General features: G+C 56.2%; 2 protein-coding genes across 2 annotated transcripts in view; one reads left to right on the top strand and one right to left on the bottom strand.

Annotated features, from left to right (window-relative positions):
* The window catches only part of THOP1 (thimet oligopeptidase 1), an 84,844-nt gene that overhangs the window by 53,963 nt on the left and 16,593 nt on the right, over window positions 1–14,288 (bottom strand). The gene's annotated exons all lie outside the window — the stretch shown is intronic.
* Window positions 1–14,288, top strand: part of GNG7 (G protein subunit gamma 7) — a 28,908-nt gene that overhangs the window by 10,047 nt on the left and 4,573 nt on the right. The window contains exon 2 of the mRNA XM_068174143.1: window positions 13,644–13,741. Coding sequence (XP_068030244.1) covers window positions 13,661–13,741 — 81 coding nt within the window. The 5' untranslated portion in view covers window positions 13,644–13,660. The remainder of the gene's footprint in view (window positions 1–13,643; window positions 13,742–14,288) is intronic.

The raw sequence follows: 14,288 nt of genomic DNA, 5'->3' as shown, positions 1-14,288 counted from the left end.
CCAGCAGAGCGGGGTGAGGCTCTGCAGGGCCACCAGGAGCACTGGGGCTTTCCCAGGAGCATGGGGATGGGATGGGGATGAGGGTGAGGATTAGGATGGATTTTCCCCCACTCTTCGCCCCGTGCTCTGCACCACAACCCCAACCCAAAAAATCACCCCAAAAATCAAATTGCTGCCAAACGCCCAGTGCCAGCAGCAGATGGCAGCACCCTGCCCTGCTCCCGGTGTTATTCCTGGCCAGGAGATTCCCTGGATCCAACCCCGCAGTCTAGACTGACTGACAGACGGGATTCCTGTGCTCTTAGGTAAGCACGGACAGACACCCATTATGCAAATTCCCAGCCGGAGCGGCCTCCCAAACATTCCTCAGATTGTCTAAATAAGGTGCTGTTTCAGACCCAAACTGCAGCCAGGCTTTTGGGTGCCTTCCAGCTGGAGGTGGGATTTTTAAAATAATTCTTTTATTTTTTCCCCTGATCAGCACAGCCTGAGTTTTGGCCTCAACGGCTGCCCAGATGTGCAGGGAGGAGAGAAAATTGGGCAGATAAAAAACTTTTAGGCTCCTGCTGCTGCTGGGTGCTGTTAAATCTGTTTTATATCTGTTTTCTATGAAGATTGCACAGAGTTCATGGCATTTTTTTGCTCTCTGAGCTGCAGAAATCCGGTCTGAGTGGGGAAGGGATGTGTTGGAGGGTGCAGTGACCCAGCCTTGCACGGAGGTGTTGCCCTGCTCAGGGCCTGCCTGACTCATTCCCGGGGCTGGAGGAGGTGGGGATGGATCATCAGGGATGATCCAGAGGGTTTGGAGCCGTCTGTGGCATTTGCACTCTGTCCTTTTTGCACACAGAAATTCAAAGAGCCTTTCAAGCCCCGTGACTGCGGGGTTGTTTGTGCTGCTCTGGCTGTTCCACCATCCTGAAATTTCCCAGGAATTCTCCTACCAGCCTGGTTCTGTCCCTAAAATCCATCCCTGAAATCTGTGGCTAAAATCTCTCTGTACAACCTGTCCCTAAAATCCCCCCAGGACTGTCTCCTGCCCAGGGGACTGGCTCCTGCTGCAGCCCCCTCGGAGCACACGAAGAGCTCAGGGCTGAGTGGCAGCTCCTGAGCTGCTCCAGGAGTTGGGAATTGGCCCTTAGCCCTGCCAGGAAAGCATTGGAAAGCCTCCTGCTCCCGAATCCACGTGCTTTTCTGGGAATTCGCTTGGAAGGGCGGTTCAGCAATCCCTGCAGGGGGTGGTGCTGGCTGGGGTGAGGAGTTTGCTCAGGTTTCTTCGTGGTGGCCTCTCAGCCTGTCACTACCAGCTCTGCTCTTCTATTCCTTGCCTAAAGAAAGGCAAAAAAAAAAAATCTGTTGTGTTGTTTTTTTGTGGTTTTTTTTTTTTTAATTGCATCATCCCTCCTGTTTTCCTGAGCATTGTTTATTTAGGGGCACAGTTAATCCTTTAAGGATTAAAGGGAAGGGAAAGGTTGGGATGTTCACCCTTCTCTTAGGGGGAGTGAACAGAGGGAGAGGTGCTTACCCCATTTTTGGGGGGGAATGAGGAGAAGGAGAGGTGCTTGCCCCATTTTTGAGGGGGAATATGAAGAAGAGGAGGAGTTCACCCAAGGAAAGCCAGGAGGGAGACTTTGAGCAGGGTGGGACCCTCATTTCCCACCGTGGGAGCTGTGATTCCATCTTTTCCTGGGTGGGACTCTCCCTTCCCACCGTGGGGGCTGTGATTCCGTGTTTTCCTGCTGGGAATTCTGGTTTTGGGGTGAGCTGCAGCCCCATTACCCGTTACCAAATCCCATTTCCATCCACGCTCACGGCACCACCTTTGATTGCAGCTGCATCCCAGCGTCCCCTCATCTGCGCTCTCTGGCAGCAGGAAAATCCCAAACCCAAGGCCTTCCCGTGGTTCCCAGCAGTTCTGGAGCCCTTTCCCAGCTCAGCTCAGCTGCTGCTTTGCCATTTCTCAGATGTGAGATAAGGAAGCAGCTGCTGACTCAGTTTGGGGTTTGTCCTTCCTGCCCTCCCACACTGCACCTGCACGCCCAGAAACCTTCACCCCACAGCCCCCACCCCGGCTTTTCCAACCCAAAAATTCCCTTTCCTGCTGCTCCAGGAGCTGAGAAAACCCCTGGAGTTTGTAGGGAGAGCTGAGGAGCATTGTAGGCAGATGTGGGCAGGACAAAGGGATCACCCAGGTTTGCTCAGTGCCGCCTTCTCCAGCCTGAGTGTGACCTTTCCCTGGGAATGCTGGAGGAACACCAGGATTATCCCAATAAACACCAGAGTTATCCCAGGAAACACCTCCAGAGCTCCCATTCCAGCTGCAGGGCTGAGCTTGGCAGGGTTTGCCTTGTCTGCACCCCAACCCGAGGAGCAAATCCTCATAAATCCACACGAAACTTCCCCATCCAGAAAAACCCCAAACCCCCCGGATCTGGGACTGTTTTGGGGATTGTTTCCCAGCAAGGCAGGTCACGTGTTCTCTGAGCTCACGGGTTTGGGTGATTTGTCAGAATTCGGAGAAGTTCAGAGCTGTCAAAGCAGGAAATGCTCATTTTGGGATGGCTCAGCTGAACCTTTTTGGGGAAATAGGAAATGCTGCCTGGAAGAGCTGCTGAACCCACAGAAAAGCTGGGAAAAGCTCAGGAAATTGCAGCTCTTGAAAGTGAAATCACTGATGAAGGATTAAGGGGAGGGATTTGGGTGAAAACCCCAACTTTTCAGGGAAAACCCAACAAACTGGGAAGGGCTTTTGGGCAGCAGCGAAACATCCGTGGTTTGTGAGAAACCTTTTCCTTCCTCCTGAGCTCCTGCACTTGAGCTCACCAGCAGAAAACTGATTTTAAACTGGTTTTCTTCAACTTAAAACGGAAACCTGAAACTTAAAGACTGATTTTTAATTGGTTTAAACTTTTTTTTTTGAGGGAGGGAAACCCTCAGGCTTTATGATCTGTCTCCAAACACACAGAACAAGCTGGAATTCCTGATCCTTTGCTCCTTCCCTCCTGGGTGTTGATTTTCCTCCCTCAGAGAGTTGACACCTCTTTGTTTTCCCAGGTTTTGGGGAATTTGAGCTCAGTTTTCCCACAGAGGGGGAACCCAGCCCCTGGGAGAAGGGGTTGGAATGTTTTTACCCGGGTGCACATCTGGGAAAGGCATCGGAGGCTGGGAACTACTCTGGCCGCAGTTCCCAGCCCAAATTTTGGGATTTTGGAGATTCCCAGAGCAGCTGTGGCTGCCCCTGGATGCTGGAAGTGTCCAAGGGCAGCTTGGAGCCACCTGGGATTTGGGAATGTGGAGGAGCAGTTTGGGATGGAGCTGCTGAAGGAGGTGACAGGGGAGTGACAGATGTGCAGGATTCCAGGCCAGGAACCTCCTCTCCTGTCCTGCCCTGTCCCAGGAGTCAGGACTGGTGGACAAATTATCAAATAACATCATTATCCAATAATCAAATATCAATATTATCCAATTATCAAATATCAATACTATCCAATAATCAAATATCAATATTACCAAATAATAAAATACCAGCATTATCCAATAACCAAATATCAGCATTAGCCAATTATCAAACATCAGTATTATCCAATAATCAAATATCAGCATTGTCCAATTATTAAACATAAATACTATCCAATAATCAAATATCAATGTTATCCAATAATCAGATATCAGCATTATCCAATTATCAAATATCAATATTATCCAATTATCAAATATCAGTGTTATCCAATAATCAGATATCAGCATTGTCCAACTATTAAGCATAAATACTATCCAATAATCAAATATCAATGTTATCCAATAATCAAATATCAGCATTGTCCAATTATCAAACATCAATATTATCCAATAATCAAACATTAGTGTTATCCAATAATCAGATATCAGCATTATCCAATTATTAAATATCAATATTATCCAATTATTAAATATCAGTGTTATCCAATAATCAGATATCAGCATTGTCCAATTATTAAATATCAGTGTTATCCAATAATCAGATATCAGCATTGTCCAATTATCAAACATCAATATTATCCAGCATTGTCCGGTTATCGAGCAGCAGCACCCCAGCCCTGTGGGAATTCCCTACGGGAATTCCGCTCCCGGCGTTGTTCCCAGCGCTGCCAGCTCCTCTGGGATGGCCATTCCCGGAGCTCTGATCCCTCTGCTTCTCCCCCTCCCCTGCTCCGGGAAAACCCAGCCAGCCGAGCTTCCTCACATGCCAGCAGAGCCGCGCCACTGCCCGACCCACAAATTCCCATTTTTAACCAAGAAGCCGCACTTAACGCTCGTTCCATCCCAAAATTTTGGCCTGTCCTTACTTCATCCCTGGGCCGCGCTGCCGCCGCGCAGCCTCCCACGGTGACATTTGGGAGTTGGGGATGGGGTCCCAGCTGGCTCAGCCCCGTTCGCCCGGTGCCGCCTTCTCCAGCCTGTGACCTTTCCCTGGGAATGCTGGAGGAACACCAGGATTATCCCAATAAACACCAGAGTTATCCCAGGAAACACCTCCAGAGCTCCCATTCCAGCTGCAGGGCTGAGCTTGGCAGGGTTTGCCTTGTCTGCACCCCAACCCGAGGAGCAAATCCTCATAAATCCACACGAAACTTCCCCATCCAGAAAAACCCCAAACCCCCCGGATCTGGGACTGTTTTGGGGATTGTTTCCCAGCAAGGCACGTGTTCTCTGAGCTCACGGGTTTGGGTGATTTGTCAGAATTCGGAGAAGCCGCAGGTGCTGTGGGATCCTCCAGCACCCGGCATGGGCTCCACGTTCCACGCAGTCAAAGGATATTTCTGCTGCTCTTTTCACACTGGAAGAGGAAAACTGGGATGAGTGGGTTCCTCAGGGAACGTGACTCATGTGCCAGGGAAGGGTTGGGAAGAGGAGGAGGAGAAGGTGGAACAGGAGGAGGAGGAGCCACACGGTGCCAAGGACTTCACTCCTCCTGCTGCCGCCTTATTTTAGCCCTAGTAGCAGCTGAATTCCCGGCAGCTTTCCCCGGCATTCCCAAATTGGGAATTCCAAATTACCAGTTTTTTCACAGGATGCTAAATCCTGCCTCTCCTCCCTCTGTTTTTAGCCCTGGGAGACTCCAGGTAGGAGCAGCACTAATTAATCCCAGCTGAGGGACTGGAGGCAAAGTTGAGCTCCTTTGGCGCTGCAAAAAGCACTCAAAAGTGAATTCTGGGCAAATAAAACCCGAATTTAGGTGGTTGGAGGGTTGGATTTTGACCCGGAGTTTTAAATTCAGCACTTAAATGCAGATGGTTTTGCAGCAGGTTGGGTGGGTGGGTGTTGACTCTAATATAGTGAAATTTGAGATAAAAATACATCAAAATTAACAGTTCACAAGCAAAAAAAGATGGATTGAAAGTAATTGGAATGGGCGGTGAAGAGGGGAACGGGATCAGCTGTGTCACCTCAGTGTCCTGGCACCGAGCTCCTCCTAATTTCACCTGCTAAATGAAGATGCTAATTAGGCAGGGATTGCACAGGGACAGGTCTGGCCAGCTCAGGTGAGCCTCTCCTTCATCCTTATCCCGGTTTATCCCGGTTTATCCTGATTTATCCTGGTCTGGCCGCTCCGAGGTGATGCCAAAGTGGCGGCACAGCTTTTCCCAGCAGCACAGAAATGTTGTTTATCCGTATTTTTTTTAATCCAGTTAGGGATGCAGGTTGGGATTTGCAGCTGGGAATTCCAAGCCAAGATCATTCTGCCACGAGCAGGGGACATTTTTCACTGTCCCAGGTTGCTCCATCCCTGGACATTTCAGGGATCCAGGGCCCAGCTGCTGCTTTTCCTCCTCCACCCATCCCTGCAGTCCTGTGACTTTCCCTCCCCAGCTTTGTTTTTATTCCTGCCGGAGCTCCAGAGGGTGACAGCGATGACAAAGCCACCCTAAATCATCCCCGAACCCCACGAGGCCTCAGCCAGAGCGGGATGAGCCCATGGCTTCAGAGCCTGATGACTCCTCTGCACTTGTTTCACCATCAAACCCCAGCAAAGGCCACAGCTTCTCTGGGAATCCCATCCCAGCCCCTCCCCATCCTCACAGGCAGGAATTCCATCCCAAATCCCCCACAGATCTCCCCTTTTCCAGCTTGGAAGCCATTCCCTGTATCCTGGCACCCTGTAAATAACCCCTCCACCTCCCTGCCGGCTCCTGCAGGACTGTAATCAGGTCTCTCCAAAGCCTCTCTCCTCCAGGAACTCTGCCTCTTTCCCCTATCCCTGTTTTTCCCCAACCTGCAGCAGATAATTTTCTAAATTTAAACCCCAGCCAGCCCGAAGTTGCCCGTGACCCCAAGGCAGCTCCCTCACGTGCCTCCCACCCCAGCCCTTTCACACAGTGGGGAAAATTCCCTTTTTTAGCCTGGCCGGCCGCTGGCAGCAGCCCCAGCCCTGAGCTCAGCCCTGGAGCGCCGCCAGCCCAGCGTGACCGGGAGAAAAGAGCCTTCAGCTTCCTCCCGCAGCAGAGCCAGCCCCGCGGCAGGAGCTGCAGACCCTCACATGATGCTGCAGTCATCGGCCTTTCCCAAAAAGCCGCGCTTTTGCGGGAAAACGGCCGCGGTCACACGGCGCTGCTCGGCTTGTTGTGCTGAAACAAGTGCAGAGGAGTCATCAGGCTCTGAAGCCATGGGCTCATCCCGCTCTGGCTGAGGCCTCGTGGGGTTCGGGGATGATTTAGGGTGGCTTTGTCATCGCTGTCACCCTCTGGAGCTCCGGCAGGAATAAAAACAAAGCTGGGGAGGGAAAGTCACAGGACTGCGGGGATGGGTGGAGGAGGAAAGAGCAGCGGTGTTCCACTCATGTGACAGCCGTGCCCCAGAGGTCACGCACGTGTCCCGGGAACGGGAAAGGGCCGGGAATGAGCGGGGCCCTGATGCCAGCAGGGAATGGGGATCCCGGAGCAGCTCCGTGTTCCCATTCCAGAACGGGAATGAGCCCCAATCCCCACTGCCAGCAGGGCCTGTTTGTAGGGAATGGGGATCCCGGAGCAGCTCCGTGTTCCCATTCCAGAACGGGAATGAGCCCCAATCCCCACTGCCAGCAGGGCCTGTTTGTAGGGAATGGGGATCCCGGAGCAGCTCCGTGTTCCCATTCCAAAATGGGAATGAGCCCCACTGCCAGCAGGGCCTGTTTGTAGGGAATGGAGATCCTGGAGCAGCTCCGTGTTCCCATTCCAGAACGGGAATGAGCCCCAATCCCCACTGCCAGCAGGGCCTGTTTGTAGGGAATGGGGATCCTGGAGCAGCTCCGTGTTCCCATTCCAAAATGGGAATGAGCCCCAGTGCCAGCAGGGTCTGTTTGTAGGGAATGGGGATCCTGGAGCAGCTCCGTGTTCCCATTCCAGAACGGAGCTGGAGCTGGGTGTTCATCCCAAAGTTGTGGGGTTCAGGTTTTGGGGTTTTGCTTCCCAGCAGGGCTGAGTTCTTCCGCTCCAGGTGAATTCCTGCCTCAGGGAAAAGATTCTCCCTTGGGGTTCTGAGGCTCCATTAGCAAAGGGCTGTTAATTATGGAGCTGCTCCCAGGAAATCGGGGAGAAGGAGATTCCACAGCCAGGCCTGAGCTTCCTGGAGCAGGAGGGAAGGAAAAAAGGGTGAATTCCTGGGGGCTTCAGGTTTCCCAGGAAAAAAGGGATTAAGTCCATGGGGATGCTTCATGTTTCTGTGGATTTTAAGGTTTGAGTAGATTGAAGTGGGATGGAGCAGCTCCAAAGGGTCTGTCCATGCTGTTGGTGGGACATGAAATGGCTTAAAATCCATTTCTGAGCAGAGCCCAGGAGTTTTTAAGGAGTTTTTAGGGAGTTTTCCCACCCTGCGATGGCTCCTGGTCCCACGCCACAGAAATCTGGAGGTCTGAAAGGAGGTGTAAGGAGGGAAAAAAAGAAAAAAAAAAAGGGAATAAAAACTTGCTGCAGTCAGGGAAAAATTCAATGGCTCATTGAGGCGCGGAGCTGCTGCTGCAGGAAGTGTGAAGGGAAAATGGAGCCGGCTTTGTTCTTGCCCAGACAAGGAGCGAGCGCCGCGGCCCCAACAGCCGCGCTCTGTTCCCAAAAACCATGAGGTCATCCCGAAAAGCAGGAACCGGCTCTGGGATAGCGATCCCGGCTCCCCCGCCGGGCTCCCCCCGCTTTTCCTGGCTCCGGGCTCGCTCCGCGGAGGTGTCGGTGGCTCCTGGCCCCGCTCCAGCCGCGGGGAGCTGCTGCATCCCCGAATCCCAGAACCCTCGGGCTGCTCCGTCCCTGAATTCCCAGTCCTGGCGGGTTTGGGGTTTTTTGCAGCTCCGTGTAATGGATGTGAGGCTGCTCTTTAATTAATTAAAAGCACGATTTGATTAAGGGGTGCATCCTCCCTCCCCAAATCCCATCCCCAGCACGGAGCGAATCCCAAATCCCCCCGGGAAAAGGAGGATGCAGCTCCCCCGGTGCTTCCCAGCGGGCACGGGCTCATCCATGAGCACCAATCCCACATTTTTGGGGTGGAGAGGGGGGGGAGGAAGACAAAAGCAGCAAAACTTCGGTCCTGGAAGGGTAGATGCAGTCCTGAGGGGTTTATGGGGTCCTGGAAGGGTAGATGGGGTCCAGGAAGGGTAGATGCAGTCCTGAGGGGTTTATGGGGTCCTGGAAGGGTAGATGGGGTCCAGGAAGGGTAGATGCAGTCCTGAGGGGTTAGTGGGGTCCTGGAAGGGTAGATGCGGTCCTGAGGGGTTTATGGGGTCCTGGAAGGGTAGATGGGGTCCAGGAAGGGTAGATGCAGTCCTGAGGGGTTTATGGGGTCCTGGAAGGGTAAATACAGTCCTGAGGGGTTAGTGGGGTCCTGGAAGGGTAAATACAGTCCTGAGGGGTTTATGGGGTCCTGGAAGGGTAGATGCGGTCCTGGAAGGGTAAATACAGTCCTGAGGGGTTAGTGGGGTCCTGGAAGGGTAGATGCGGTCCTGAGGGGTTTATGGGGTCCTGGAAGGGTAGATGCCGCTCAGCAGCTCGGTGTTCGAGGAGTGGCAGCTCGCAGCTATGAGAGGAATGGGAGGAATTCCCGAAGGAGCGCGGGATCAGCGCATATTTCCGCGCTGCCGTCACCCGTGCCGCGGCGGGCAGGTGGCACCGTGGGATGGAGCAGCCCGGGACCCGTGCCAGGGCCGATTCCCGGCGTGGCCGTCAGGCCGGGGCAGGCCCGGCTTCCCGGCCGGTTTCACCCTCGTGACCGCGATCCCGAGGCCGCGTTTCGGTTGGGAAAGGCGGGGAAAGGCTTGGCTGAGCCGAGGGAGAAGGCAGGGCTGGCTCTGGGGGACCCGCGCGTCCTCCGTCCCGCCGGGAGGCAGCGGCGCCGGGAAGAGATCAGTGAATAAACCAATAAATAAATGGATGGAAGGGCAGAGGCTGCTCGGAGCCGGCCCAGATCCGTGATGGGAGAGGAGGAGGAGGCGTCTCCTCCAGCACGGAGCCGCTGCTGAGTCACGGCTCGGCAGAGCCAGCTCTGCTGTCACCGCTCTGTCACCGCTCTGTCACCGCTCTGTCACCCGCTGCTGCTGCGCGCGGTGACTCAGGAGCTGCGCGGCTTTGCGCTGATTTCCCCGGGAATCAGCCCAAATCGGGACTTTCGCAGGCTGCCGGGCGCACGGAGCGCGCTCGGGAACAAAGCGGCGCCGTGGGACGCGGCGGGGCCGGCCCGGCCGTCACCCGGGGCTGCCGTGACCTCGGGGCTGTGCAGGACCCCGGCAGGGCGGCACAGCCTCGGCTCCCCGCGGTCCCGCCCGCAGCATCTGTGGGAATGTGAGCGCAAAACACGGGATTTCTGACCGTGCGAGCCTGGAAATTTACGGATGGAACCCAGGAGAGATTTGGGGCTGTTCCTGAGTCAGACCGAGCTGCTGAAGACGTGGCACTGAGCATCCTGCTTTTAGTCCAGAATATCCAAACCGGTTTAAAACACCAAATCCTGATCATTCCGGGATTCATCCTGACTTCAGTGCTTTCCCTAAAATAGGCAGGAGTGCTCCCGGGGGGTTGGTGCCCCAGCCAGACCCTCCTGAGATGTCTTTGCATCATTCCCAAACCTCTCACCTGCACTCCGGCATCCCGGATTTCCCAGCCTCCCTCCCAGCTTTGTCCTTGCCCTCGGGCCACCCCTGGATGATCCCTCCCTGCCCTTGTGCTCTTGTGTTCCCTGAATTCGCGTGGGTTTCCCGTGGTTTTTGTGCTGCAGCCCCAGCTGCTGGGAAATCTTTCTGTCAGTGTTCCCTGGGATCTGCCGGATCCCCGCGCTGAGGAGGAGCAGGGGGAGCAGCCCGGAGAGCTGCAGGGCCGGTGACTTCATCCCTGCTGGAAGAGCTCCCGGGCACAGCGTGAGGAGCAGCGCCACCAGAGCCATTCCCGAAAATCTGGGAATGTTGTCCCAGAACGCTGCTGCCACCGGGATCAGCCGGGAAGTGCTGCAGCAGAAGTTGGGGAAGATTTGTTTGTGCTGAGCGAGGGCTGGGGCTGACTCAGCGAGGGGAGAGCGGGGCCTGGTGCTGAGTCACGGAGCACATCCAGGGAAGGGAAGAGTCAGCGCTGGCCCGGCTCCAGCAGCAGCAGGAGGTGGGCCCAGGCCAAACTCCAGAGGTTTGCCCCCCTGGCAGAAGGAATTCCGCCTCTGTGGGGGCCATTTCTTCGCTTCTGGGGGATGTGCAGGAGACCTGGGTGTCCCCACTTGTCCTGTGCTTCCTGCCCAGGCCTGGCTGCCGAGGTCACATCCCAGTCCTTTCCCAAACACTGATTTCGCTAAAAAATGGGCAAAGGGAGGATGGAGCTGGATCCACACCAGGGCAGTGCTGGATCCACACCAGGGCAGTGCTGGATCCACACCAGGGCAGGGCTGGATCCAGACCAGGGCAGGGCTGGATCCAGACCAGGGCAGGGCTGGATCCACACCAGGGCAGGGCTGGATCCAGACCAGGGCAGGGCTGGATCCACACCAGGGCAGAGCTGGATCCAGACCAGGGCAGGGCTGGATCCACACCAGGGCAGGGCTGGATCCAGACCAGGGCAGGGCTGGATCCAGACGAGGGCAGGGCTGGATCCACACCAGAGCAGGGCTGGATCCACACCAGGGCAGGGCTGGATCCAGACCAGGGCAGGGCTGGATCCACACCAGGGCAGAGCTGGATCCAGACCAGGGCAGGGCTGGATCCAGACGAGGGCAGGGCTGGATCCACACCAGAGCAGGGCTGGATCCACACCAGGGCAGGGCTGGATCCAGACCAGAGCAGGGCTGGATCCAGACGAGGGCAGGGCTGGATCCACACCAGGGCAGAGCTGGATCCAGACCAGAGCAGGGCTGGATCCAGACGAGGGCAGGGCTGGATCCACACCAGAGCAGGGCTGGATCCACACCAGGGCAGGGCTGGATCCACACCAGAGCAGGGCTGGATCCACACCAGGGCAGGGCTGGATCCAGACCAGGGCAGGGCTGGATCCACACCAGGGCAGAGCTGGATCCAGACCAGGGCAGTGCTGGATCCACACCAGGGCAGTGCTGGATCCACACCAGGGCAGGGCTGGATCCAGACCAGGGCAGGGCTGGATCCACACCAGGGCAGGGCTGGATCCAGACCAGGACAGTGCTGGATCCACACCAGGGCAGGACTGGATCCACACCAGGGCAGGACTGGATCCGCACCAGGGCAGGGCTGGATACACACCAGGGCAGAGCTGGATCCAGACCAGGGCAGTGCTGGATCCACACCTGGGCCCTGTTGTGGATCCAGCCCTGCCCTGGCTGTGGATCCTCAGGGTGCTGCAGGGACAGGGACGGGGGTGGGAACAGCTCCCAGAAGTTCTCTGAACTCTCCCTGGGCTGATTCATCGGCCTCGCTCCATAAACAGGAAGCTGAGAAAGTACAGGCAGGTGAGCCTGTGCTGCTGCAAACACTTGGAAACACAAATTCCTTGCATTTTTTCCCCCAGCTGCCTGCTAACTCTTGTCCAGGTGAACGTTGTTCTGGCAGTGTCTGCCGCAGGAAGGGCTCTCGAGGTCATGGCACGGGTTTGGAAGGAGCTGGACTTTGACACACAGCTTTTCCTGCTCCTAATCCCACTGCAGAACCGGGGATTGGGGGGGGATTCGGATCCCCCGGGATTCGGCACTGACTGCTGCTTCTCTGTACTCTTGGGAGGGGGAAGAGGCCCTGCTGGGAAGAGGGAAACTGGGATTCACTGGGATGGTGGGGAGCTGCAGCTGCGCTATTTTGGATCGCCTCAAACCGGAGCAGGAGCTCCTTCCCCAGGGAACAGCCGCCTTCCTCCTCCCGTTTTCCACAGAACCAGAGCTGATTTCACCCTGGCAGCTTCCCCGTGCTGGCTTGACTTAACTTCCAGGACGGGAGAGGCGGAGATTTCCAAAGAGCCCCGCTAATTCAGGGAATCCTCCCGCGGCGGAGCCGGGAACGCGGGGCTGCAGCGCCGCTTGTTTTCCCCGCTCCGTTCCCGAGTGCTGCTCAGGGATTGAGGAGCTGAGAACACGCTGGGATGCGGCTGCCAAGCAAAATAATCCCTGAGAGTGCCCTTGTGGTCTGGAATAAACTCCCGAAATGTCTAAACATAGGCGAGACAGCGAGGATTTGGGGTGGGACGGGCGCTCCCACCCCGATCCCGCCGGGAACGCTGGGCTTTGAAGCTGCCAGGCCGGGGAGAAGGTTGGAGGAGCCTCTAATTAAGCCATGGAAGGGCTGCAGTGGGCGGCTGGCGGGGCCGGGAGCGCCGGCGGGATCCGACGCCGTGTTTGCTTTGGCTCCTTCTCCTCCTGGAATCGTCTCCGGGTCTGGTGGGGGACTGGGAGCTGCCCCCTGTGCCCTGGGAGGGAGCGGTCAGGGGCTGAGTCACCGGAGGGAGGTGGCAGCTGTGACACCTCCGCAGGGGTGTCACAAAGGGAACGGGCTGGGGATGGTGTCTGCCCGAGGGATTCGGCGTGGCCGGAGCTGCCCCCGGAGCGCCCGGCCCCGGCATAGCGGGGATTGTTTTTGTCTCATGGAAAAAATCCTTCAGTTCCTGCTGTGAAAGCGAGGAATGGGCTTCAGGCCCTGTGAGGGCATTGTGGGGGTGCAGGGACACGGGGGCAGGTGGGACACGACCCCACAGAGACAGGACCCCATGGGCAGGGTGGACATTAATCCTGTGGGAAAGTCTGAGGTGGTCCCATGGACACGGCCCCGTGGGCAGGTTGGACGTGACCCGCATGCAGGTGTCACCTGCCCAGGTGCCAGGGACACCAAAGCCACCAGGGCTGGTCCAGAGGGGTCCAGGAGCCCCCCAGAGCCCCCCTTGGTGCCCAGCCCGGGGCTGTGCTGGGGCAGAGCTTCCCTTCCGCAGAACCAGGCGGATTTTTCCGCTCTCCTCAGCAGAGCTTTTAACAGAACTCCCTGGAAAGGGGATCCTGAGGGCTCCTTCAGGGAAAGGGGAACTTGAAACAACCTCAGGAAGCGTCACTGGGGCCACCAGAGCTCCCTTTGCACATGGCCATGGGGTCAGTCCCGAGGAGGGGCTTTAGGCTCCCTTCCCACCCGTTCCACGGTCCCGGGCTGGAGCGCTCGGCCGGAGCAGCCCCGCACACCCAGACCCCCCGTGTCCGTGCTTTCTGCAGGATTCTCCTGTGCTGGGCCCGGAGCCGATGGCAGAGAATGTCCACAACTAACAACATAGCGCAGGCCCGGAAGCTCGTGGAGCAGCTCCGCATCGAGGCTGGCATCGAGAGGATCAAGGTGAGGATGGGAGCGGGAAGAGATCCCGGCTTTCCCCCAGCAGGATGTCCCCAGCGTCCCAGGATTCCCTCCAGGATTTGGAGTGGCCTCCAAGGAAGCCGGAGGGGGTCTCTCCATCAGGATTTGGTGACAGGGACGAATGGGTTTGGATGGGAAGAGGGGAATTTTAGGATTGGTGTACAGAAGGAATTCTCTTCCTGGCACAGAGCAGCTCTGGCTGCCCCTGCATCCCTGGAAGTGCCCAAGGCCAGGCTGGATGAGGCTTGAGGAGGAAAAGAGGAAGCTCCAGATGTGGCTCCATCTCTGCCCTGTGTCATTAAGGAAATTGAAATTGAAAAATGGCATCGGGAAATCTCCGGAGCCTCCGGCAGCTCCCTCGGGATTCGGAGCCTCCTCTGATCCCTCCAAGCTCTCCCTTCCCAAAAAACAGCTTGGAACTAAACCAAGCAGTGCCTTAAATAATGGATCCTAAAGTTTTCCAAACCTTAACAGGAGACTGCACTCAGGGAATCTTTTCCTTCACTTTTTCATCCCAAATCCCTGAAAA

The sequence above is a fragment of the Anomalospiza imberbis genome, chromosome 27 (genome assembly GCF_031753505.1).
Source record: "Anomalospiza imberbis isolate Cuckoo-Finch-1a 21T00152 chromosome 27, ASM3175350v1, whole genome shotgun sequence".
In the NCBI taxonomy this organism is placed as follows: Eukaryota; Metazoa; Chordata; class Aves; order Passeriformes; family Viduidae; genus Anomalospiza; species Anomalospiza imberbis.
This window is presented reverse-complemented; position numbering and strand designations above follow the sequence as displayed.